The sequence below is a fragment of the Rhinatrema bivittatum genome, chromosome 4 (genome assembly GCF_901001135.1).
Source record: "Rhinatrema bivittatum chromosome 4, aRhiBiv1.1, whole genome shotgun sequence".
Classification (NCBI taxonomy): domain Eukaryota; kingdom Metazoa; phylum Chordata; class Amphibia; order Gymnophiona; family Rhinatrematidae; genus Rhinatrema; species Rhinatrema bivittatum.
Genome location: NC_042618.1, coordinates 355,520,128 through 355,547,674, shown reverse-complemented (window position 1 = coordinate 355,547,674; position 27,547 = coordinate 355,520,128). Strand labels below are relative to the sequence as shown.

Here is a 27,547-nt window from a genome sequence, read left to right as displayed (position 1 = left end):
CATCCCTACTGTACAGTAGGTTGGACGCAGATAGACTGAGGGTTCACATGGCAGCATGCATATGTGGGAACTCCTGTATATGCTCACTAAACTCTCTTTACTGAGCTCTGAGAGCTTGGTCCGTGTCCGAGTCATTGGATGATGTCACCCACACATAATTGCTAATTCATGCCTACTTGTCAATGGATAACTGCTATTCTGGTGCCAAAGCTGGCAAGCAAGCCTCCCAAAGTGGTGAATGGGGGAAGGAGATTAACAAACAGGGGGAGGGGGCATAGGGAGGAGAGAGAGAAATGGGGTTTGAAACTGGCTGGGATGGAGTTGAGGGACAGTGTACATTGGAGAAGAGTGTGTGGGGGAGGGAGATTGCTTTAGTCATATGAATCACTCTGAGTGCACTTGAGTAGCTGCCTAGCTGCACTATTAGAAAGGCTCCACCCCCCATACTCCAGGTTGGCAAGGATCATTAGCGGGTAATCCCTGCTTGCCCAGGGCACGAGCCATCATTTTGTCTTTAGGACTGCTGATTTCTAACATTCATAAATGACCTAAATATGGGAACAATGAGTAAAGTGATCTAATTTGTTAATGATACAAAATTTTCAAAGCTGTTAAATCACAAGAAGCTTATGAGAAATTGCAAGAGAACTTTGGGAGACTGGGCATCCAAACGGCAGGTGACTTTTAATATGGACAAGTGAAAAGTGATGCATGTAGGGAAGTGCAACCCAAATTATAGCTACAGAATGCAAGGATCCACTTTGGGAGACACCACCCAGGAGTAGGATCTAGGTATCATCATGGATATTGAAATCCTCTGCTCAGTGTGCAGCAACTGCCAAGAAAGCAAATAGAAGTCTAGGAATTATTAGGAAAGGCATGGAGAATAAAACAGAGAGAATCATAATGCCTCTGTAGTGCTTCAGTAGTGAATACTGTGTGCAGTTCTGATCACCACATCTCAAAAAAGACATAGCAGAATTAGAAAAGGTATGAGAAGAACAACAAAGTGATAAAGGGGATAGCACAATTCCCTATGAGGATAGGCTAAAGAGGTTAGGGCTCTTCAGTTTGGAGAAGACAGCTGAGGGGGTGTTAGGATAGAGGTCTGTAAAGCAGTGAGTGGAGTGGAATGGATAATACACGAATTGATTGTTTACTTTTTCAAAAAGTACAAAGACTAGGGGACATTCAATGAAATTACTGTGATACATTTAAGACAAATAGGAGAAAATATATTTTTTTCTCAATGCATAATTAAACTTTGAAATTTGTTGCTGGAAGATGTGGTGAAAGCTGTTAGTGTAGCTGAGTTTAAAAACAGTTTCAGCAAGTTCCTGGAAGAAGTCCATAAACCATTAAGGTGGACTTGAGGAAATCCACTGTTTATCCCTGGGATAAGCAGCATGGAATTTATTGAACTTTTGGGATCCTGTGCATTATTTGTGACCTGGATTGACCACTGTTGGAAACAGAATATTGGACTTGATAGACTTTTGGTCTGACCTAGTATGGCAAATCTTATGTTCTTATTGGCGTGGGAAGATCTTGGCAGCATTGAGGCACTTCATAATGATGCTGGAAGAGTCAACACGGCCATGCACAGAAATGTACCAACTCCTTAAAGCTTACTCATTCCATGCCACTCATTTTATAGAGATCTATAAATTGAGTGGAGCATAACAAGTAAACATTAATCAGTTGTTTACTCTTTCAAAGCATACAAAGACTAGAGGACACACGAAGTTACTAGACGATACATTTGAAACTAATAAGAAAATATTTTTTTTTACTCAACACATAATGGGGTGGATTTTAAAAGGGTTATGTGCGCCGAGCCTATTTTGCATAGGCTTGGCGATGCGTGCAAGCCCCGGGACGTGCGTATGTCCTGGGGCTTTGTGAAAGGGGCGGGGACAGGGCGGGACCGAGGCCTCCGGCACAGCGGCCGTGCCAGGGGATTGTGTGCTGGCAGCTAGCCGGCAGGCGTAAATAAAATAAAGGTAGGGGGGGATTTAGGTAGGGCTGGGGGGACGGGTTAGATAGGGGAAGGTGGGGGGAGGGGCAGAGGGAACAGAGAAAGCCATTGGGGCTCCCCTAGGGCTCGGCGCACAAAGTAGCACACACAAATGTAGGCCGCATGCGCAGGTTTTAAAATCTGCCCCAATTCGTTGTCAAAGGATGTGGTGAAGGCTGTTAGTGTAGTTGCATTTAAAAATGTTTGGACAAGTTCCTAGAGTAATAGTCCTTAAATCATTATTAATCTTTAATCTTTCTTTGAAGAATATTTCCTCAAAGTAATTTTATAAATCTCTTGTGAGAAAAATGCAGGTAACCCCCAGGGGAGAAATTATAAATGTTCATGAAGCAGATGAAATTAGACTGAGGGAGTGTTATGTGGCAATGCTAGAGAAGGAACTTCTGCACATACCCAGAAGAAACACAAATGATAACTTGCTGGGCTAGGAGAGAATAGGATAGACTCTGGCACTGTCTGATGTTACCAATCTGTGTGACTGTTTCCTTCCTCTTGCCACAGAGACACCCATGCATCTGGACTGTTCTAGCAGGCTGATAAGGAAAATGGGTTTCTGTTGTATGCAAATTGTTTCATATACAGTATATTCACCTTGGCTATCCAGAAGACCATATAGCACTGGAAAATGGTAAAGTAAATGGCATGGGGACTCAAAGCCAACAGAGGGACAGTATCAGCCCTTGAAGAAGTTGCATAGATTGTCTATTTCATGTAAGCTAATTGTATTCAAAATGCAGAACTTAAATTTTATCTTTCCAGAATTGAAGCTGTTGGTCAGCCAGATAAACAGGACAGTCTAGGAGTTTGTGTAGAACAACAGAATGGATGTGAATCTTTACAGCGGGATAAAGCAGTGTGTATTAGCACAAATGGTAAGAAAAATGGAATCGGTATTTCTTTTTTTGGATAATCATCTCAGTATCTTTCATAAAATAAGACCTATGGAGAGGATGTGAGAGAGGTGTGGACTGAAGTATTAGCTGGTGGGCTTGCTTTGCTTTTGCAGCAGGGAGGTGACAGCTATTTAATTTAACCAACTGGCTTTTTATAACTTATTTTTTATTTCACGTTTCATTTACAAAAAAAAAAAAAATGGAAAGGAAACCCAAGAAGATTGAAATAATCAGGAAAGAGTAAAATATACCTCTTACAAAAATCAATGATAATATCATAGTCTACATTAAATGGGGGGTACTTAAGCACATAATTGAAACTAATAATAATAAATAGGAGTCACCCATATCTCTTTAACCAGCCCTCTTATCGCTAAGTGATCTGCGAACTCAAACCTACTTCTTTGAAACATGATTAAACACATGGATACCTGTGGAAAAAAGTGGCTCCCAATTCAGTAACTATTTTTATTTTCTTTTAACTAAGAACTGTTTCCTGCGACTTTGCGTAACCCTAGAAACATGAGGAAATACATGAATACACTGAGCATAAACCAACCTATCCTTATAAGTGCAAAATTTCTGAAAAACTAGGTTTTTGTCCTGCTCCAAAGAAAAGGAAACCAGAAATGTGGCTCTAGATAAAATATCAATAGAGGATTCATAAATTTTTTAGATGACAGGACACTTCTCAGGAATGGCCAATATTTCTAAAACATACTTCTTAAATAACTCGTATGCAGAGAGTAATCTGGGAAAAATTTAAAAATCTCAACATTTTTTCCTCTAATTTCATTTTCCAGATTTTCCATCTGTATCTGTATTACTAAATTATGTTTTATGTGAGTAACACCAGCGGCTTGCAAAGAGCTTAGTTGGGAGTTCACATTAGATATGGAGTCATCAATGCCTCTAAAACGAGAATCATGTTCTTATAATTTAGACCTAGTGTCTTCAGTTATATGTGAGATTCAACTGGATAAGGTCTGTCACTACCCTCTGTGGATTCTGCATTATCTTCAGATATATCAGGAAAAGTTAATGTAGCGGATAAGGAGGTCAAACCTACTCCTTCTATAGGACTCAACACCGGATCCATTTTAGGAGTCACCTTGGAGGAAAACACTCTCTGATTTCCATTAAGTTGGGCATCAGGTGTGGATATCCCAGGGTATTTTCTTCTGCTGGCAAACTGATGGCTTCAGTTTTGTTCTAGATGAAAAGAACTGTAGCGGGGTTAAATTCATGCCCAGACTTAGAGAGGCCCCCGAATTTGAGGAGACTTCACCAACACTGTCTGCTATGGCATCCCCAGCTTGCCGAGCAAGATAACGATCCATAGGACTTTGCACAGTGGTAAATGTTGAAAAAATGAGTTTGCCCTTCCGTTTCCTCCCTGTGAGAAGTTTGTTACGCAGAGATGGAAAAACTGGCATAAAGGGGAGCAGCACGCCACTGCGGTCCCAATGACATAGGCAGTCTGGGCCCTCTGTGGCGTCAGCCGCTGCTTCGATGGTAGGCAGTGGGTGGGGGAGGGGAGGGCTTCTCCTCACACTCCCTCTCTACACACCGCTGCTGCCCTGATGATATAGGCGGGTCCAGGCTCTCTAAGCAACGCCAGCCACCATCTTGATGGCAGAAGGGGGTAGGGAAGGGCAGCTCACCACCAACTGTCGGCTTAACCAATTAGTTTTTGAGAAGAAATTTTTTGTGATAGTGTAGAATTAAATCTTTAAGAATAGCCTAGTCCAGTGATGGCCAACCTTTTGCGCTCAGTGTGTCAAAATTCATAAAAAAACCGAGCATAACTCGGGTGGTGTGTCAATTCTAGAAAAATCCATAATTTTGTGATATTTGTAGCTCTAATATTAATAACAAAAAGTTATAATTTTAATATATGTTCTGTATTTAATAAAGCAAAAACATAATTCTTTACCTTACCTGCTTAGTGACTTTTTTGTTGCTGAATTTCATTGGCTAAATCTTCAATTAAAACACTCTCCCCCTCCACCCCCCCAAACTCTTACTCCCCTGGATTTTCTCATACACACTCATGCTCTCACACTCACTGGCTCCCTCACATACACACAAACACACACACCCAGGCAGGCTCCCAGTCACTCACACCACTCCCGCTACATCCTCCAGGCAGGCACCAATTCATTCTCTCACACACACATACACCCCCATGCAGAGTCCCATTCATTCACATGCACACACTAAAGGCAGACCCCCCCTCTCTTTTGCCAGCAACCTCAGAACCTCTCTCATTCCTCTGCTGCCACTGTCACTGATGCCGCATGGCTATTGGGGAGGTGCCGATTGCTGCTACTGACACTGAAGCCCATTCTGCTGCCTCCTCTGTGCAGGCCCCGTGGGCTTCCACTTTCTCCATGCTGATCTCGTACATTGTGAGATCCGCATAGAGAAAGTGCTATTCTTGCACATTCCCAAAGATTACATGTGCCAATCACTAAAAAGTAATTTATTTTGTTTTTTACCTTTGCTGTCTGATCTTCGTTTTCTAATTGGTTGGTCACAGGCTTTTTTTCCCACCTTCCCTTTCTTATTTTTTCCCAAATTCCTTTTATATTGTCTTTTTTGTTTCTTTTCTCTCCATCTTCTTCCCTCAAACACACAGGTTCTCATTCTCACATGCATTTCTCTCTCTCACACACACACACACACACACACAGTCTCTCACTCCCACATGCTGTCTTGCTCAAGCACAGGCTCTCACTGTCACATGCTGTCTCTCTCACACACACAGAGGCTCTCACATGCTGTCTCTGCAAACATTCAGGTCCTCACTCTCACACACAATCTCTCAACTCATCTCATACACGCGCACACACACCCTCTACAGACCCTCAGCCTCTCTCTCACCTCTGGGCCTCCTCTTCGCGGGTTGCCGCAGGATGGGCTCTGCGGTGGCCCTGCTACCGGGCCTCTTCTTCTTCTCGGGCCACTGCGACTTAAGATTTGCGGCGGCCCGTAAACGCAAGTGCTGCTTCACTTCTGCACGCGCTGATGCTTCCCCTCCTTCCTGCCCACGCGGCTCCGGCAACGTTTACTTCCGGGGACGCACAGGCAGGAAGGAGGAGGAGCATCAGCGCGTTTAAATGCGATCTTTTTCTTGGCCTTGCCGATCTGCCTGTCGCTGCGCCCGGGGGTATTGGGGGGATAATAAAAAACTAGTTTTAAAGGGTCGGCGCAGCCGATAAAAAAAAAAAATGTCCCGATACTCCACAAAACGCTGCGCGTGTCAGCAAAAAGTCTCGGCGTGTCACCTCTGACACGCGTGTCATAGGTTAGCCATCACTGGCCTAGTCCAAAGCCAACTTCAATGTGCTGTAGAGAATGAACAATTATTCTCTGCATCTTTCATGGTATAAAATTGCAAAACATGGTAGAGAAGTGCAGTTCTTATTTAGCAACAGCGGGCCTGTATTACGAATATTCCAAATGGGTTCTTGATTTTAGTTCCAATTTAAACATGGGAGCAGTTGTATCCTGGCTTTTGTCAATACTAAATTTAGAATGTGTTCAGGTGGGTGTTAAAAACAGCACTGACTTGAGTGGCAGCTGTCTCCAGTTATGTAAAGGTTGTTCTTTTATAGGATGACAGAGAGCTAGCAGCACCTTAATGACATTCCCTCTTCTAGATCATTTATTTCCAAAAAGGCCTTTACAATTGTGTTAGAATAATGCTGAGGTGGGTCGTGCAGAGATCTGCCTTCACGTATAAGGCCGCAATGTGTCCCTAAATCTCCTCTAAATGTTAAGAGTTTGAAAAATAAGCACATTAATGTGGGTAAGTAGCACCAATTGTCAAATTTAACAACATATCTGCAATAGCATTTTTTTTGTTGTTGTTGTAGGACTATTGAGTAATCCGCGAAGAGCTTTATAATGTCCATTTACCCTTAATCTTGCAGGTGCAGTATTTGTAAATGGGAAAGAGATGACAAATCAGCTACCTCCTATTTCTTCAGGATCTACTGTCACTTTTGACATGGAAGCTGTGCAGCTAGGGCCTGCCCCTAACAGTGATGGCGGAAGTTTGAAACTCAGAGTCACAATCGGTTCTAACAACAGAGAAGTTGTGTTTGATTGGGTACTTGATCAGTTATGTGACATGCTTTACTTTGGATGTTCATTCTCCAATCCTGGATGGAAGGTTCTAGTATTCTAATGAAAAGTCTTTTTCATCTTTTTTTTTTTTTCACTACCATGACTGTTAAAATATTTGAAGAGTTCTACACCAATAACAACATAGTCAATGACAGCAAACAAGACCAAAATGGTCTAACTAGACTGGTCCAGCAAGGTGTTCGGAATTGTAACTATGCAGGTTACCCCGCTATAGAAATGATACATGAAAAGTTACCACATTTCTTAATTTCCATCCAAATGTTGGAATCATTAGTCTGGAAGAGCTTAAACCTTCACTGTATTATGCCAAATAGAATTTGGTGGTTTGTACTGAGGAGAACAAATGTCAATAGTGCTGCTGCCTTTTTAAAAAAATCTTTCATATTGTCTCCTACTACAAGGACAGTTGCCCATTACAGTGCTGGTTTTTATTTTCTTTATATAGCATCTGAACCAAAGTATGTAGGAGTGGGAAGCTTTACTTTTGTAGTAGCCTTGCTTTAAATTATTTGGTATCCTTGGCACAACCACTGCAATTAAGCCACCGTTTTGAAAACACACGCAGTGGTACAGACTACCCCGTGTTAATGCGTTTAATGCAGTGCACCGCCAAAGCTTTTTTCTGGGTTTAGACTTCAATTAAGAAAATGTTAGCAGAATAAACTCTCTCAATCTCCCTCATATCTGTCTTATGCCGTTACCTATTTCTTTTTCACAAAAATTGTTTGTGTAAATATTCATTAGTTAAGATATTTTGCCAACACTTGAATTACTTTATCATCAAGGGCAAATGCCAACTGCATAAAGCCTAAGTGCCAGTGTCATGCTGACTCAGCATCCTTTCCTGCCTTAGGAAACATGTTTGGCTAGGGCTATAAAACAAGTTTGGTTTGTGTGCATTCTTAATCTGGAGTCAAACTCAACATGAAGAATTAAGTTTACTTGTTTAAGGAGTACTGTACTTAAAAATAAGTACCTAGTTTTAAGCCTGCATCTTTAGAGCCTATGAACATGTGTTCCTGCACTGGGAATTTTGCCTTATCTCAGTTACATTATTTCTTTATGGCAATATGGGATGGTAGGGTAGTAAGTCTAATTGAGGGCTAAGACTTAATAGAACTTCTCCCCTCTCAAGTTACAGCCCCTCCTGCTCCACTCAACTGCAAGCACACTTCCACAGGATCAGCACCTGAAAAAAATACTTTGCCTAGACCATCATTAAGCAGCAAGTCATTTGAAAATACTGGGAAAAATTATTCCTTGTATCAGGTTGGGTTTATCCAAAGGGGCATGGAAGAAGATAACCAAACTTTACAGATGCCTGCCAGAATACCCATAATTCCATTTTGTCTTTCAGTCTGGACATACCATAACAATGTAATGGGCAAAAAAACAGGACCTTAGCCTACCTTTCTACCAAAGGATGCATCCATGGAAGCCCTGTTATCTATCCTGCAGGGCAATGAGTCCAAACCTTTTTTTGTGTCATGAATACCTGGTACACAGTTCACTTATTCATGGTAAAATACACCTTCACCATCCTTTTCTCTCTGCCTCCCCCCAGGTATCATCCCTCCTCCCCCTCTGGCATCATCACCTTCTTCTCTTCTCTGTTCTTCCACCCCCTTCATCACCACCACCACCTTTTCACTTTCTTTTGTTCTCCCTCCACTCTGTGGCCTCATCCTCACTTTCTCTTTTCCCTTTCCCCCACACCTTCTCTCTCCTATGTCCTGGAATTGGCAGAATCCATGAAGGGTGCTTACCTGCTGCATCCTCCTCTAGCTTCTCTCTGGATCCTGAACTGCAGAGGGCCAACAAGTCTGACAGGACTACAAGGGACCATGCAGTTTCAATTGCAGACAAAAGCCAGCAGAGGGGAAAACAGCAGCAACAGCTAAAGTGCAGCTTTCTGACACACACACACCCGTCTCCCCCACCCTTGCTGCTGGGAGGACTTTCTTCTAACCAGGATGGAAAGGAAATTAAGACGGCAGCTGCACCCCAGCTCCTTCCTATCAGGCTTTTTGCGTGGCACGCCTGCACTGCATCCACAGCACATGAGTGGGGAAAAAGCCGCTGTAGTGCTTTGAGAATGAATGTAACCACCACCATGCTGCCATCTTGTAAACTACTCAGTCTGTTTCTAGGCGCGTGGGTGGAGCCTACATGCTTGTGTCCTTTTCATAGCCTTATAGACTTCTGAATTACATCTCAGACTTTTGGCAGATGGCCCGAGTGCTATTAGTAGTTCCTTCTTACCAGCAGCTTATACCTAGGGATCTTGGGTTTCAGTTTTTATTATTCAGAATTTTTAAAAAACAGGAGACATGAACTTTTTCCCCCTTAACTTTCTGCCATCTGGTTGGTTATAATAAACTGAAATTCCCAGGGAAAATAAAATAAAAACTGAATACTAAGATCACTAGAGCTATCATAAATAACTTCAGCTGTTTGTTCTGTCCAAATAAAAACTTTAGTTTTATTTCTTGCCTACTTTACAGGCTCAGCCTGTAAAGTAGGCAAGACAACTTATGTGAAAATGGGAATCAATCATACTCTGGCACAGAGTTTGTAGCTCTCCCAGCACCAAAGAACCTGCAGAGCACTACAACATTCCTAAGTCAGAAGCAACCGTGCTTTTATAATATCATCCTGCCTCTGGGGGCCCATGAAGCACCCGTTTCTATGGTACTTCAGCCCTGGAGGTGGTAGGACGCAAAACTAATGAACATTGCAGCATATGGCACCAGGAGCTTCAGTGCTGTCAGCCTGAGGAATAGAACCAGCAACTACACTTCCCTCCATTAGCAAAATCAGTTTTGCAGCTGGCAGAGAAGCACAATCTTAAACACCAACGGGCTGATGCAATATCGGCGTGCGTTAAAAAGGGGGCTCATGATTGGGTATTCTATATATACATTTATATTATATATCTAACTAGATAAACGACGCTTGACCGACATGCCGCAAATGCGCAGTAGAGAGCAGCTCTACTGCGCATGTGCGGGCGAGCACGTCTGTCTTAGGCAGCGTCAAAAAAAATGACGCGGCGGTAGTGGGCGGCAGCGGTCAGTAGCGTGGGAGGGAGGGAGTGACTGAGTGAGACGGAGGGAGGGAGTGACAGTGAGAGGGAGGGAGGGATTGAGTGAGGGGGAGGGACTGAGTGAGTGGGACCGAGGGAGAGGGAGTGGGACTGAGTGAGTGGGACTGAGTGTGAGTGAGAGAGGGGGGGGAGGGAGGGACTGAGTGAGAGGAGAGGGAGGGTGGGGAGGAGTGGGTGAGTGTGAGGGAGGGAGGTAGGGGGTGGTGAGTGAGGGGAGAGAGAATGAGGGGGAGGTGAGAGACAGAGGGATGTAGCCCATTTTAACGGGCTTAACGGCTTGTAATACTATAAAGGAAGCATTTTATTACGGGGAGCCATGATATCGCTGCTCCCTTAACGCACACAGATCCACCTCTCTGGGGTACCCAATGCACATGGGCTGCTGCGATATAAGAGGTGCTAGGGGAATTGTGCAGCCCTAGTGGCTCCGCGGGAGAGGGGGCTGTCAGCCATTTAGGGAAACAGGTGCTCAGTGTTAGAGCGTCCCTTTTCCTAAGCTGTGCACAGCCATGGGTTAGGAAAATGGGCGCTCATTACTTGAGCATCCGTTTTCCTAGCCTGATTGCTGGCACTTTTTTTTTTTTTGGAGGGGGGGGGGGGGAAACGGGACATTTCTAGGTTGTTTTTTTCCTCCAACTTAATATCACCATGATATTAACTTGTAAGTATTTTCTGCTTTTCTGTACATTTTTTGGGCTCCTCCAGCGCTGGCATTAATTTTTGAGAGAAAAATATGCACTGGAGGCGTACTTTTTTTTTTGCCTGGAGGGAGAATCGATAATAGCCTCATTAACATGTATTTGCATATGATGAGCGCTATTACCTAGCCACGTTTTGGATGCGCTAACCCCCATTTTGCATTGGGGAATATGGACACGCAAACAAGCACAGGTTAACTGTGCACGGCAGCGAGGGCCTAGTATAGCATCAGCCCACTAGTCACTTATATGCTATCATCCAAGGAACTCAGGAGCTGAGCCCAGAGAGCAGTCGACATACAGTCTTCCTCTAGAAAATGTTTATATCCCAATCCAACAGGGGGTGCTGTAACTAGAGTGGCAGGCAGAAGGGTTATTGATCTTTACCTTGAAGATGACTGTACCTTACTGTCCAGAATTGTGGGGCGTGTGTAATAGCAAAATGTGAACTGTATATTTTAAGAAAAAAACAATATAAACAAAAGAATTTGACATTCTACATAGCATATATTATAATAAACTATTTGCCTTGGATAAACAATCACATTTTTTAAATTAAGTGCTCTGCTATAAATCACACTTTTTCAACTTTTCTTCTGGTGAGCTGCATCTTTCTTGTGCTTTACATTTATTTATTTAAAATTTTTTCTATACCGTCATTAAGTTAAATACCATCACAACGGTTTACAGAAGGGCACGATAAAGAGAAATATGGGTGGTATAGATTACAAATTACTCGTGTGCCATCATAGTACAGTAACAATGTAAAATAATAAACTAGGTGTAAGTTAAACCTGATTGTTAGGAACAAATTAGGCGGTTTGATTTTAACATTAATATGTTTATGTAGGTTACTAAAAACTTCTAGCTTGGTGCATCCTTATTGCTCAACTATTTTTCTCCTTTTCTTTATAAAAAGCTTGTTTAAAAAGCCAGGTTTTCAGATTAGTTTTGAATAGTTTCAGATTTGTCTGTAGTCTTATTTCGAGTGGCATGGTATTCCAGAGTACAGGACCAGCCAGTGACAGTGCTCTTTCCCTTACTTGCGTGAGATGTGCTGATTTGACAGAGGGGACAGTTAGTAGAGCTTTATTTGCAGATCTCAGGTTTCTTTGTGGTAAGTGCATGTGCAGTGCCGTGTTACGCCAGTCGGCTTTATCATCATGGATTAGTTTATGGATTATACATACATATTATGAAAAAGCCTACTGAATTACACCTGGTTAGCCAGCTGTGACAGCCAAAGTAGAAGTTTGTCAAATGCATTTTTTATATAAATTAATGTTTTTAGATTAGCAATGCTTTTTTTTTTTTTAATAAAATGCATATATATATAAAAGCATTTTATTAAAAAAAACTGTTTTATATCTTTGTTTAAAGATACCTGAGGTAATCAAAATTCATATATAGATATAGATATATATATAATGAATTTTGATTACCTCAGGTATCAGTGTTGCTTTAAAAAAGATTTTTGGCAGGGGGCTTGGGGGATATCAGCAGGCTGCCTTCTACATCTTTGGGCTTTCAGCTCAGTAGAACCAGCCCCATGAGCCTTCATTTGCATCGTCTTTCTTTTTAAACTCTCTTTCCTATCAGGATTGTTGCTGTGATAGTCACTCTCATACACTTAGATGCACCCCCACTCTGGCCCATGTGAACTCCTGCATTGCTGTTACATGCTGCCAAGTCTTGCACCAGGAACCAGGCATGGGAACCAAAGCCAAGCTCCTGCTTGAACCTACACAGCAATGGCAGGGTGCCAGCCAGTAACGAAAATATGTGATTTCAAATCCTTCCACGGGCAGGGCTGCCAGTATGCTTCTGACTGAAGGGAACTGTCCTTATTTCCCCGCCCATACTCAAAGAAACAGTTCTGGAGACTAGTAATTCCAATTTGCAGATTAAAGCCTTGTGACAAAATTCACAGGTGCCTCACAGCAGGAAACTGTTCTCACTATAATGTAGTAAAAGAAAACACAGTATGATGTTTCTTCTGAGATGGAGCCATTTTAGATAAGATTACCTCAGCTTTCAGTAAGTGTGATTAAAATATACTTTTATTTGGAGAATGCATTTGTGTATGTCATATTCTTGATTATTAAAGACAAGCCGACGGGCTACATCCCTCTGTCTCTCCCCTCACTCTTCACCACCCCCTACCTCCCTCCCTCACACTCACCCACTCCTCCCCACCCTCCCTCTCCTCTCACTCAGTCCCTCCCTCCCACTCAGTCTCACTCACTCCCTCCCCCCTCCCTCTCACTCACATTCAGACCCACTCCCTCAGTCCCACTCCCTCCCTCCCTCTCACTCAGTCCCTCCCTCTCTCTCTCTCCTCCCTCCCTCGCTACTGGCCGCTACCGCCGCCGCTCGCCGCCACGTTTTTTTTTTTTTGACACTGCCTAAGACCAACGTGCTCGCCCGCACATGCGCAGTAGAGCTGCTCTCTACTGTGCATTTGCGGCACGTCGGTCAAGCGTCGTTTATCTAGTTAGATATTAATGCAGTTTGCTACATTCTGCATTAGACTTGTCATTTAGAACTATAGTAGCACTAAATCATTTTATGGAGCCCAAAACAAGAGAAACCTGCCAAAACAGTATAGGCTTGCTCAATTCTACAATATAGACTCTAAAGGGTTACAAATATAGAATAAGGTTTTATGATAGTGAATTTAGCCTCTATTGCTCATTTAACACCCTCTAGGGGCACTTTTCAGTCTCCTTTTGGCTAAGTTCTGAATGAGCTACGCGTTAAGGATGGCATGATTTCTTGAGGCAGTAAAGGTGTATCATTCAGGGGGATTACTAACCTTACATTTTAGTAACAGATAATTCTATATCATTCTGAACATTTATATGCTGCCTATAAACCAGACCTCATAAAATTTAAGTGTGGAAATGCTACTTTAATCAAGGCTTTTATAGCTGTCAAGTACGGTATGTGTATAAATAAGCATAGATTAGTGACTTTAATCTTATGATCTCATTTCAGTTCAAGCCATTTTTTAAATTATTTTTTCACTTACATGTAAAATGGGAAATTTTTCCCTTACATCCATTGCCCAACATGTCACATTTCATGCAAACACTGCTTCAGGGGCTTCAAACTTTAGAAACATTTTTAGTAACAGCTGAACACAACCCTCTACTTCCACTCCCGACATGGGTACAGCTCTTTCCCTTTCTGCCTTTGAACACCTCCGCACTGGCATGGGTCTCAGTCTCAAAGGAAGCTTTTAAATATTTGCACCAGGCATTCTGCATGGGACAGAGTTTGGGTCCTAGCTCAGCTCTGGTACTTCCTGCCCACCTGCGGTGGATTCTCAGCAGGTACAGGTAAAAACAAAACAAAAAAAAAGGGGTCCAGGAAGGAGATGTTTTGAACCCTATGGTTCTGAGGACTCCATGTAGTTTTAAGATCCTCAGATGCACTGGTAGCAAGGAGGAAGTGGCAAAGTTCCTGCTGAGGGAGAAAGCACTTCATAAGAAGTTTTCTTCCTTAACTTCTCAATCCTTGCAGACATTAAATATATTGAGGAGAAAAAGGAGGCAGCCTCTAATGCCACTGAAGATCTGATTGTGGTCAGTATTGGGAAGCCATCAAAGTCTTTGCCCCTGCATAAACTTTATTTATTTATTATTTTTATATACCAACATTTGATCTCAATTGAGATATCACACTGGTTTACATTCAGGTACTGTAGGTATTTCCCTATCCCCAGAGGGCTTACAATCTAACTTTTGTACCTGAGACAATGGAGGGTAAAGTGACTTGCCCAGGGTCAAAAGGAGCAACAGCAGGACTTGAACCTTGGTCTGCTGGTTCATAGTCCACTGCTCTAACCACTAGGCTATTCCTCCTCCCTTTATGGTTAAAGATGGTTGAAGATCAATTGATCTCAAATGGGTCTCCACAGAAGCTAATTTTTTTTTTAATTTACATTTTTCAATTTACAAGCTGCCAAGACTCAAATTTTTAACGTACAAATATTCAGTGTGATACAACATATAATTGCTAGTATAAGTAACATTGGATAAACCATTCTCTTCCCGATATACCAGATTATGACTTAATCTTAAACTTATGAAACACTCTGCGGAGAATAGAGTAGCAAATAAGGAATAAAGTGCCACGTGCAAATCAAACCGCAACATTAAGGGGTAGATTTTAAAACCCTACGCGGCTCGCGTAAAGACCCGGGATGCATGTAAATCCCGGGGCTTGAAAAAAATGGGCTGGGCGTGGCCAGATGGCTCAGTACAGCCACTCGGCCCCAGTGCGCAACCTACGCCTGCCCGGAGACAGGCGCAACTTATAAAATAAAGATATGAGGGGGTTTAGGTAGGGCTGGGGGGTGGTTTTCGGAGTGGCCTCGGAGGGAACAGGGAAAGCCATTGGAGCTCCCCTAGGGCTCGGCAAGCACAAGGTGCACCCCCTTGCGCGCGCTGACCCTGGATTTTATAACATGCATGCGCAAGTTATAAAATCGGGCGTACATTTGTGCGTGCCAGGTTGCGCGCACAAATGCACTCCTGCGCGTACGTCTTAAAATCCGGCCCTAAGTATTGCAAATAAGATGTGCACCGAATGCCAATATATGCTAGAGCATTTTATGTAAAACTGTTTATTAACAAAGAGAAATTAGAAAACCAGCAGTAATACGTTGAACTCTGATTGTCTAGTTACACTCACAAACAGTAAGATACTTTTATACAGTTTCTCCCCCCCTCTTGAACTACAGCAGAACAATTTCAATGTCAGATTTACATATCAAGAATCACAGTTGAAAACAAAACATATCTTCAGGACAATGACCGTAATCACCTAAAGTTGATACTGTAAACAGAACAATTCACCTCCAAGCCACCCCCCACACACACAACTTTACACAGTCTACTCAGGGAGAAATAGCATCAAACAAAGTGGTAAGGTGATGGCAAGATGTGTTTCTTCAAGGATAATTTATCACTTCATTCCTGGCCTTGGGTAAGAGTTGCTGAATGCATGGATCCCATATTGAAATAAATTTAAAGTTTACTTGTATAAGATCTAGTCAGTCTGATTTTCCATTTGCATTAATCTATGTAACTTACTCCTCCAGTCCCCAAAAAATGTGGAGATGTGTCACACCAAAGGGCAAGAACTGACAGTCCCTTGCCTCTTATAGAAAGGGATGTGATATCAAAAAGGACTCCTTCAGGTGTAAATGTCAGCTTTTGATCCAAGAGAAATTAAAAATATTTGCAGATTTTGTCCCAGAATCCTTTAACAGGGCAAAACCAAAAATAATGACCCAGTGTACCCCTGGCCTGTTTATACTTAATGCAAAGCTCAGAGTCAAGAACCCCAACCCTGTACAGCCATGTGGATGGTAAGTCCTGCGTAAACATTTATATTGTAGCTCCCTAAGATTCACATCCTCTGCAAGTGTGGTATTTGAGCAAAGGCTTGGGATAGCTGAAGAGTAAAGCAATCTGCAATTCGGATTGCCATTTTTTCAGCAGAATGGTGAAATTAACCTTGGGCCCCAATACCACCAAAGCCTTTAGATTACAGAATACCTCCATCTTTCTCCTTTCCTCTGTTTGAAATAATTCCTTCAAATTACTCCAAAAATCATCCTTTAAGTTAAACCCCTGAAGAGTTTTAATATAATGTTGCAATTGTAGATAAGCAAAAAAATATTTAGGATGCAATGATAGAGGTCTTTAAGATCATGAGAGGTCTTGAACGAGTAGATGTGAATCGGTTATTTACACTTTTGAATAACAGAAGGACTAGAGGGCATTCCATGAAGTTAGCAAGTAGCACATTTAAGACTAATAGGAGAACATTCTTTTTCATTCAACGCACAATAAAACTCTAGAATTTGTTGCCAGAGGATGTGGTTAGTGCAGTTAGTGTAGCTGGGTTCAAAAAAGGTTTGGATAAGTTCTTGGAGGAGAAGTCCATTAACGGCTATTAATCAAGTTTACTTAGGGAATAGCCACTGCTATTAATTGCATCAGTAGCATGGGATCTTCTTAGTGTTTGGGTAATTGCCAGGTTCTTGTGGGCTGGTTTGGCCTCTGTTGGAAACAGGATGCTGGGCTTGATGGACCCTTGGTCGGACCCAGCATGGCAATTTCTTATGTTCTTAATGCAAAGGGGCCAATGCAATAAATTTTGCGGAAAGCGGGCGCTGACTTTTCAGCGCCCGCTTTCTTAGCGCATGCATGGCGCCTGCAAGGGGGGCACCATGCAGTATGCAAATTAGGGGGTCACGCTAACAAGGAGGCGCTAGGGTTGCTTGCACGACCTTAGCGCCTCCTTGCTAACGTGACCCCGCAGTGGCTGCCGGTTATATGAAGACCGATGCCAGTAAACCCGGCAACAGTTTTCATAAAGCAAAATTGCTTACCTTGTAATAGGTGTTATCCCAGGACAGCAGGATGTAGTCCTCACATATGGGTGACGTCACCGACTGAGCCCGAACGCGGGAAAACTTCTGTCAAAGTTTCTATAAACTTTTGACTGGCAGCCTGAGGCTACTGAGCATGCCCAGCGTGCCATGATATTCTTTGCCACAGGGGTCTCACTCTAGTCTCGCATGTAGCAATAAGCTTTAGCAAAAAATAAAATAAAAATCTGAGACCCAACTCTGCGGGGTGGCGGGTGGGTTTCGTGAGGACTACATCCTGCTGTCCTGGGATAACACCTATTACAAGGTAAGCAATTTTGCTTTATCCCAGGACAAGCAGGATGCTAGTCCTCACATATGAGTGATTAGCAAGCTAGAGGCCGAGTCATTTTATATGAGGGCAACAGTGATGTGGTGTTGTGAAAATGAGTCAGCCGAAGATCACAGCAGATTGGTTGTAGAAGGAGTTGGGATTATACTGGAAACAAGTTCTTTAAGACTGACTGTCCGTAAGCGGAATCTTGTCTTCCTTCTTTATCTAGGCAGTAGTGAGCTGCAAAGGTGTGAAGAGAACTCCATGTTGCGGCTTTACATATGTCAAGGATTGGCACTGAACGAAAGTGTGCTACTGAGGTTGACATTGCCCTTACTGAATGTGCCTTTACTCGCCCTTGGAGAGGAAGGCCTGCTTTTTTGTAGCAAAACTGTATGCAATCTGCTAGCCAATTGGATAAAGTATGTTTACCCACTGCTTTACCTGGTTTGTTTGGGTCATATGAGACAAAAAGTTGTTTAGATTTCCTGTGGACTGCTGTGCGATTTATGTAGAAAGACAACACACGTTTACAGTCCAAGGTGTGTAAGGCTCGTTCACCTTGGTGAGAATGAGGCTTTGAAAAGAATGTGGGTAAAACTATGGTTTGGTTCATGTGGAATTCCGTAACTATCTTAGGTAGGAATTTTGGATGAATACGGAGAACCACTCTGTCATGTAAGAACTTCGTGTAAGGTTCATATGTGACAAGTGCTTGTAACTCACTAACCCTTCTAGCCGATGTAATGGCTACGAGGAAGATATTTTTCATGTGAGAAATTTAAGGTCACAGGAATCTATTGGTTCAAAAGGGGAACACATTAATTTAGTTAAGACCAGATTCAGGTCCCATGCCGTGACAGGGGGGTCGAATTGGTGGTTTAAGTTGAGTTAAACCTCTCATGAACCTGGTGACGAGAGGTTGTGTGGATATTGGTGTATCTCCCATTTTGTTATGGTAAGCAGAGATTGCACTTAAGTGTACTCTTACAGATGAAGTCTGGAGACCAGATTCTGAAAGATAGTATAAATAGTCTAGAAGAGAAGTAGTGGGGCAGGTGAAAGGATCAATACTCTGTTGCCTGCACCACAGAGTGAATCTCTTCCATTTGGAAGAGTAATTCTTCCGTGTGGAAGGTTTTCGTGAAGCTATAAGCACTTGGGATACCTTGGTTGAAAGATTGAAAGGTTGTAATATCATGCTTTCAACATCCATGCAGTTAGAGATAGGGATTGAAGATTGGGATGGCGCAATCAACCTTGGTTTTGAGTGATAAGAGTGGGAGCTACTCCCAGGCGAATGGGGTCCCTGAGAGGTCCAGAAGTGTGGGAAACCATACTTGTCGAGGCCAATACGGAGCTATGAGTATCATGGACCTCTTTGTCTTGTTGTAGTTTCACTAGGGTTTTTGTTATAAGCGGTATCGGAGGATACGTGTATAGTAGGCCTGAATTCCAAGGGCGAGCAAAAGCGTCCTTGGTTGGTTGCTGTTTCTGCTGGTGTAGAGAAAGCAAATGTTGCTTACCTGATGTAACAGGTGTTCTCACAGGACAGCAGGATGTTAGTCCTCACAAATGGGTGACATCGAGGATGGAGCCCACCACGGAAAACTTCTGTCAAAGTTTAAACAGAACTTTGACTGGCCCCTACTGGGCATGCCCAGCAAGGCACTGACCCTGCAGCCAGCAGGGGTCTCCCTTCAGTCTGATTTTCAAAGCTACAGGCAGTGCCTAGAAAGTAAAAACAAAACAAACCCAACACCGCGGGGTGGCGGGCGGGTTTCGTGAGGACTAACATCCTGCTGTCCTGTGAGAACACCTGTTACATCAGGTAAGCAACATTTGCTTTCTCACAGGACAAGCAGGATGGTTGTCCTCACAAATGGGTGAGTACCGAGCTGAGGATGTCCTGACTTGCACCAAATGCACCCAACGACGTGCAACAGGCACTACAACTGGGGTGGAATTTGGTAAAGGGCATCCGCACCCTACCGGGAAGGTGGAAGGGTGTTGGTACATCACGTTGGAAAAAGGTTACGCAAGACAGATTGGCCGAAGATGGAGTCCTGTCTTCCAGCTTTGTCCAAACAATAGTGGGCTGCAAAGGTATGGAGAGAACTCCAGGTTGCAGCCCTGCAGATGTCAGGAAGCGGCACCGATCGAAGGTGTGCCACTGACGTCGCCATGGCCCTCACAGAGTGTGCTTTCACACGGTCTTGAAAGGGAATGCCAGCTTGCTGATAGCAAAAAGAAATGCAGTCCGCCAACCAGGAGGAAAGAGCCTGCTTACCCACAGGATGTCCTAACTTGTTAGGATGAAAAGAGACAAATAATTGAGTGCTCTTCCTGTGAGCAACTGTACGGTCTAGATAAAAAGCTAGAGCTCGTTTGCAGTCTAGGGTATGCAGAGTCTGTTCCCCGGAGTTGGAGTGGGGCCTGGGAAAAAAGATAGGTAGTATGATGGATTGATTAATATGAAACTCAGAAACTACCTTAGGTAAAAATTTAGGGTGAGTGCGGAGTACCGCCCGGTCCTGCAGGAGCTTAGTGTAAGGCGGATAGGTAACTAGGGCCTGCAATTCACTAACCCTGCGAGCTGAAGTGATAGCCAAAAGGAATAACACTTTCCATGTGAGATACTTTAACTCACAGGAGTGCAGAGGTTCGAAAGGAGGTTTCATTAGACCAAGAACCAGGTTAAGGTCCCAAGATGGGGCCGGAGGACGTAAGGGTGGCTTCAGATGGAGCAAGCCTTTAAGAAAACGTGTTACTAGGGGTTGTACTGAAATAGGGACACCCTGTACACCTTTATGGAAGGCGGCTACCGCACTGACATGCATTCTGATAGAAGAGGTTTTAAGACCTGATTCAGAGAGATGCCATAAATAGTCCAAGAATTTGGAGATTGGACAGGAAAGGGGATCAAGGGACTGAGAAGTGCACCATGATGTGTACCTTTTCCATTTGTATGAGTAAGACTTTCTTGTGGAAGGCTTTCGTGAAGCTATCAGGACCCGAGAAACGGAATCTGAAAGGTTGAAAGGCTGAAGGACTAACCTTTCAACATCCATGCCGTCAGGGACAAGGCTTGGAGGTTGGGATGGAGGAGGCATCCGTCGTTTTGAGTGAGCAGATGCGGGTCCTTTCCCAGAGGAATGTGCCTGCGGATGGAGAGATCCTGGAGTATTGGAAACCATACTTGGCGTGGCCAGTAAGGTGCTATCAGGATCATGGTTCCCCCGTCCTGGCGTAGCTTCACGAGAGTCTTTGACACAAGAGGAAGTGGAGGGAATGCATAGAGCAGACCGGTTGTCCACTTGAGGGAGAATGCATCCCTCGGCCGAGAGTGCTGGCTCCGAATGAGAGAGCAGTAATCGTCCACTTTGTGGTTCTGAGGGGACGCAAAGAGGTCTATGCGGGGAGAACCCCACTTGTGAAACAGAGAGGTCGCTACCAGAGGATCGAGTGACCACTCGTGCGGTTGGAAGACACGGCTCAGCTGGTCTGCCAATACATTGTCTACTCCCGGCAGGTAAGTGGCCCTGAGGTACATGGAGTGGGAGAGGGCTTCCGCCCAGATCTGCGCAGCTTCCTGACACAGAAGGAAGGAGCCTGTGCCTCCCTGCTTGTTTATGTACCACATGGCCACTTGGTTGTCCGTCTGGATTAAGATTATCTGATGAAAGAGATGATCTTTGAAAGTGCGGAGCGCATAGCGGATTGCTCGAAGTTCCAGGAAATTGATCTGGTGTTCGGCTTCCTCGTTGGACCATAACCCTTGGGTTTGAAAGTCGTCCACATGGGCTCCCCAACCGATGTGAGAAGCGTCAGTGGTTAGGATTACTTGCGGATCCGGTGGAAGAAAGGGTAAGCCCTGAAGGAGGTTGACCTGAGTCGTCCACCAGGTTAAGGATAGGCGCAGCGCTTGTGTGACTGTGACTATGGAGGACAGAGGCTGAAAAGCTTGAATCCATTGGTGTCGTAGAGTCCATTGTGTTACTCTCATGGCTAGTCGGGTCATGGGAGTGACTTGAACCGAGGATGCCATGTGTCCTAGGAGAATGAGGAACTGGCGAGCCGTGGCAGTGTTCTGAGACTGGAGCTGGCGAGCCAGGGATATTAGGGTGTGGACCCTCTGAAGAGGAAGGTAAGCCTTTGCCTGCAAGGTGTCCAAGTCTGCTCCAATGAAGGATAAGGTTTGAGACGGGACTAAGCAAGATTTCTCGTAATTGACGAGAAACCCTAAGGAAAGGAGTGTTTGAATTGTCAATTTTAGGGAGGATTGAGCTATCTGTTGGGTGGAGGCCCTGATTAGCCAATCGTCCAGGTATGGGTAGACGTGGACACCTTCCTTCCTGAGGAATGCTGCTACCACTACGAGACATTTGGTAAAGACTCGTGGGGCAGAAGCTAGACCGAAAGGGAGGACACGGTATTGATAATGGTCGTGGCCAACTAGAAACCGCAGATATTTGCGATGGGATTGTGTGATCGCAATGTGGGTATAAGCGTCCTTGAGGTCGAGAGAGCACAGCCAATCCCCTCTTTGTAGCAGAGGGAGCAGCGCGCCTAGGGTTACCATTTTGAACTTCTCTTTTTGAAGGTATTTGTTGAGGGCTCGAAGGTCCAAAATGGGACGTAGTCCCCCCGATTTCTTTGGTATTAGGAAGTATCTGGAATAGAATCCCTTGCCTCGTTGAGAGGGAGGAACGGGTTCTATAGCATTTGATTGCAGAAGAAGAGATACTTCCTGTTGTAATTGAGCCAAATGGGTGGATAGACTCCACGCTTGAAGAGGCGGGGAGTCTGCCGGAAGAGTTATGAAGTTGAGGTGGTAACCCTGTGCGATAATTGTTAGCACCCACTGATCTGAGGTGATCTGCAACCAAGGTTGTAGAAAATGGTAGTGTCGACCTCCTACAGGGATGTCCGGAAGAGGGGTTTGGCATGTGTTCCCTACAGGGGAGTCAAAGGCCAGCCGCAGGCCCAGGAGGAGGGGCTACAGTAGGCCTTTGTTTCCTAGGCTGACGCGGCTGAGGCCTAGTAGAGGATCGAGCTGGACGAGGCCTGGCCGATGGAGGGTAATAACGGCGTGGTCGAAAGAATGACTTCTTAGAGTCTTTCTTTTGCGGTTGCTTGGAGGTCAGCTCAGGTGGGACAGATGAGAGTTGTTTCAACGTCTCATGGTGGTCTTTCAACTCCGCCACAATCTGCTGAATTTGCTCTCCAAACAAATTATCGCCTAAGCAGGGTAAATCAGCAAGACGATCCTGAACCTCTGGGCGAAGGTTGGATGATTTTAACCAAGCCCAACGTCTGGCTGAGATGGCTGTGGCTGAAACTTTTGTGGAAGCATCGAATATGTCGTAGGCAGTCCTAATCTCGTGCTTCCCTGCCTCAAATCCCTTGTGAAGAAGGGCTTGAAGCTGCGGTTGGTATTGGTCTGGTAACGTGTCAGCATAGTCTTGCATCTGCTTAAGGATGGCTCTGTTGTACTGAGTCATATAAAGTTGATATGAAGCTATGCGTGAAATCAACATAGCTCCATGATAGACTTTCCGTCCAACACTATCTAGGAACTTGTTGTCCCTGGTAGGTGGGGTAGAAGAGTGTGGCTTAAGACGCTTGGCCTTCTTCTGCGCGGACTCAACCACAACAGAGCGATGATCCAGTTGAGGTTTTTGGAAACCTGGTGCTGACTGGACAAGGTAGGTGGAGTCAGCTTTTTTGTTAACTGGGGACACTGATGAAGGAGATTCCCAGTTTTTCTTGAGCAGATCCAAAAACACCTGGTGTATAGGGATGGAAGCGATGATTTTTGGAGCATCCAGAAATTGAAGGAGTTCCATCATCTGGTGTCTGTCATCAGCTTCAGATTGTAGTTGAAAAGGTACAACTTCTGACATCTCTTTCACAAAATTAATGAAAGATAGATCCTCAGGAGGAGATCTTTTTCTACTCTCTGTAGGAGATGGAGGCGAAGGCAAATCCGTGTCAGAAGATGTATCATCATCATCACCCCAGGTATCGTAGGGATCAAGTGGGGTTTGTAACCCTGATGGACCTGGCTGAGGCTCTAAAGGCATCGATGGAAACCGAGGTGGAATCGGTGCCGTAGGTGGAACCAGAAATGGCATAGATGGCTTCGGTGCTGTCGATGGAATCGGTGCCTGGCGTGGAATGGATGGAACCGAAGGATATATCGGTGGAGATATACCAGAAGGCACCGATGGAACCACCCCGGAAGGGGGAATCCGGAACGGTGTTTCTCCTGCCGATGAAAATCCAGTCGGAGACGGTGGTGTTGTCGATGGCACTGGAATCACCGATGGAAGGGCCGTCATGAGCGCCTCCATGCGGCTCAGTAGCGGTGCTAGCGCTTGTATCAACGGCTCGGTGGTCGGTTCCCTCCTCGGTGGCGAAGCCGGTGCCGGTGTCGGTGCCGGGGGCGGCACTGGAACCGGTGCCGGAGACGGTGCCGATGGAGGTTGCAATTTCTTCATCGCTTTCTCGATGGCCTCCTGGACCAGCCGGTCCAGTTCTGCCCGGAGACCAGGGGTAACCATACCCGGCTCGACGGGAGAGGGAGGCTGAGGCAGGGCCGGAGGGACCACTGTAACCGGTGGGATCACGGCCCCCGCACCCCGGGAGGGTGAGGGTTTCCTCGATGCCTGCGAACGAGACGTGGAGGGTGTCCGGTCTGTTCGCGGCTTCTTTGTCGGTGGCTCGGCTTGAGCAGAGGTCGATGGCTGTGGATCCTCGACAGGCCGAGATTTGTGCCGTCGATAGCGGTGCTTTTCCTTCCGATCCCCTCGCCCATCCGGGGAAGGGACGGGAGTCGACGGCCGAGAAGCGATCGATGGCGGACGGTCACCGGAGGGTTGACGATGATGGTACAACTTCGACGGTGCCGGTTCCGATGACGTCGATGCTATCGATGGCGTTGGGGTGGGTGCATGGAAGAGGAGCCCCATCTTCTCCATCCTGGCTTTGCGACCCTTGGGTGTCATTAAGGCACATTTGGTGCAAGTCAGGACATCATGCTCACTACCCAAACACATCACACAAACCCTGTGGGGGTCTGTGATGGACATAGTCCGGGTACAATCCGGACAACGGCGGAACCCCGTTGCCATGGCCTGAAGCCAAAATTTAGGCTGGGGATCGGTAAGTGCCAACAGGCCTCAAGGGCCAAATTCGACGGTAGTCGATGGAAAAAGGCAAAAAAACTTACCGGGTTCCGTAAGATGACTAAAAATTTGTCGAAGGGAGACCCCTGAGGGGCAAATTTTCTTAGGAAATTAACTTCCAAATTCCTGTCAGGAACGTGGTTAGAGAGCTCCTTTCACCGCGTGGCAACTGCTGCGCGGAAAAAAGAAGACTGAAGGGAGACCCCTGCTGGCTGCAGGGTCAGTGCCTTGCTGGGCATGCCCAGTAGGGGCCAGTCAAAGTTCTGTTTAAACTTTGACAGAAGTTTTCCGTGGTGGGCTCCATCCTCGATGTCACCCATTTGTGAGGACAACCATCCTGCTTGTCCTGTGAGAACAGAAATTGTCCACTTTGTGATTCAGATGCGACGCAAAAAGGTCTATCGTTGGTTGACCCCCAACGCTGAAAGATCCTGGTCGCTACTGAGGGATCCAAGGACCATTCGTGAGGTTGGAACTGACGACTGAGGCGATCTGCCACTACATTGTGAATGCCCGCCAGATAAGTGGCCCGGAGGAACATTGAGTGGTTCAGGGCCCATCCTCAAATCTGTGCAGCCTCTTGACAAAGGAGATACGATCCCGTACCTCCTTGTTTGTTGATGTACCACATGGCAACTATGTTGTCAGTTTGGATTAGAATAGTTTTGTGTGAAGGGTAGTCCTTGAAAGCATTCAGGGCATAACGTATAGCTCGAAATTCTAGGAAATTGATTTGGAATGTTGCTTCGAGTTTCGTCCAAGTCCCTTGAGTTTGGAGATTGTCCATGTGAGCTCCCCAACCCAAGGTGGATGCATCTATAGTTAACGTTATCTGTGGGACTGGCTGCTGGAAGGCATGTCCCTTGCGCAAATTGTCCTTGTTCATCCAAAGGAGAGATGAACGAAGTTGTTGTGTAATTTGAATTGGAGAGTGCAAAGGTTGAATGGCTTGGATCCATTGTGATTTTAAAGTCCATTGGGTTATTCTCACGGCAAGTCTTGCCATAGAAGTGACATGAACTGTGGAAGCCATGTGGCCTAATAACGTTAGAAACTGGTGAGCCGTTACTTGTTTCCTTGAGTGTAACGATTTCACCAAGAGGGACAGCGTTTCTGCTCGATCGCCCGGTAGAAAGGCTTTTGCGAGGATAGTGTTTAACTCTGCTCCTATGAACTGGAGAAGATGAGAAGGAGTCAGATGGGACTTTGGATAATTGACTAGAAATCCCATGTTGTGAAGCACAGCAATTGTGTGATTTAGAGAGGTTAGAGCTCCTTCTTGAGATTGACTTCTTATGAGCCAATCGTCTAGATATGGGAAAACATGAACACCTTGTTTGTGCAAATGTGCTGCTATTACTGCCAGACATTTTGTGAATACTCTGGAAGCAGAGGCAAGGCCGAATGGTAGAACTCTTTATTGGAAATGTTGACTGCCTACCATGAAGCGCAGATACTTGCGATGAGGGGGAAATATTGGAATATGAGCATAAGCATCTTGAAGGTCCAGAGAACAAAGCCAATCTCCTTTTTGAAGGAGTGGGAGCATTATGCCTAAGGATACCATCCTGAGCTTTTCTTTTTTTAGAAAATTGTTGATATTTCTGAGGTCCAGTATGGGACTAAGGCCTCCAGTTTTCTTTGGAACGAGGAAATAATGGGAGTAGAATCCTCTGCCCTGCTGGGCCCGGGGTACTCTCGACAGCCCTGGCGCTCAGAAGGGTGGATAATTCTATTTGACGTGGAAGAATGTGATCTTCGCTGAAATGAGAAGGTTTTGGTGGAAATTCTGGAGGGGTGGAAATGAAATTGAGGTGGTATCCTCTGTGAATGATGGATAGGACCCATTGGTCCAATGTTATTGAAGTCCAACTGATGTAAAATTTGGACAGTCTGCCCCCTACTGGTAGTGTTGGGTAAGGGTTGGCATATGGGCCTTGTTCTCCGGGTGTAATCTCAAAAACCAGTAGCAGGTCCAGTTTGAGGGGCTGGTGCTGGTCTTGCTGCTCTCTGTTGTCGTTGCTGAGGCCTTGGCTGAGATCTAGGAGGTCTTGGCTTAGATGCGGGGGGCTAGTATTTACGCTGCCTGTAAAAAGGCCTTCTGGTATCCCTGCGTGATGGTCGTCTGGCAGAATGTATAGAAGGGTCATGTGGTAGTGAAGATAACTGCCGCAGTGTTTCAGTATGTTCCCTTAACTGGGAAACAGCATCCTGTACTTTAGAACCGAACAGATTATCGCCCAGGCAGGCAAGATCAACCAGCTTGTCTTGTACTTCTGGTCTTAAATCAGATGCTTTAAGCCAGGCCCAGCGTCTTGCAGCGATGCCCGATGCAGCCACTCGTGAGGCTGTCGTAGCTATCATAGGTGGCTCGTACTTCATGTTTCCCCGCATTAAAGCCCTTATTTATAACAGCTTGTGCAGCTTCTTGGTACTGTGAAGGCAAAGATGGCACAAACTCTTCCATTTGCTTCCACAAGTTTCTGTGGTATTGTGTCATATATAAATAGTATGCTGATATTTTCGAATTCAGCATTGCTCCTTGGTACACTTTTCGGCCCAATTGGTCAAGGAACCTATTATCTTTCCCTGGAGGGATTGAGTAATGGGCCCTTGTCCTTCTTGATTTCTTTTGAGCCGATTCCACTACCACAGAGTGGTGAGGAAGCTGTGTTTTTTGGTATGCAGAGGAAGGTTGTACTAAGCAAGTTGACTCTATGCGTTTGTTTACTGCAGGGACTGAACAGG

At 45.0% G+C, this 27,547-nt stretch overlaps 1 protein-coding gene across 1 annotated transcript in view; it reads left to right on the top strand.

Annotated features, from left to right (window-relative positions):
- Positions 1-7,767, top strand: part of CRLF3 (cytokine receptor like factor 3) — a 75,111-nt gene extending 67,344 nt beyond the window's left edge. Inside the window, exons 7-8 of the mRNA XM_029600712.1 lie at positions 2,798-2,910; positions 6,870-7,767. Of these exons, the coding sequence (XP_029456572.1) occupies positions 2,798-2,910; positions 6,870-7,126 (370 nt within the window). The 3' untranslated portion in view covers positions 7,127-7,767. The remainder of the gene's footprint in view (positions 1-2,797; positions 2,911-6,869) is intronic.
- The last annotated feature ends 19,780 nt before the right edge of the window (positions 7,768-27,547 follow it).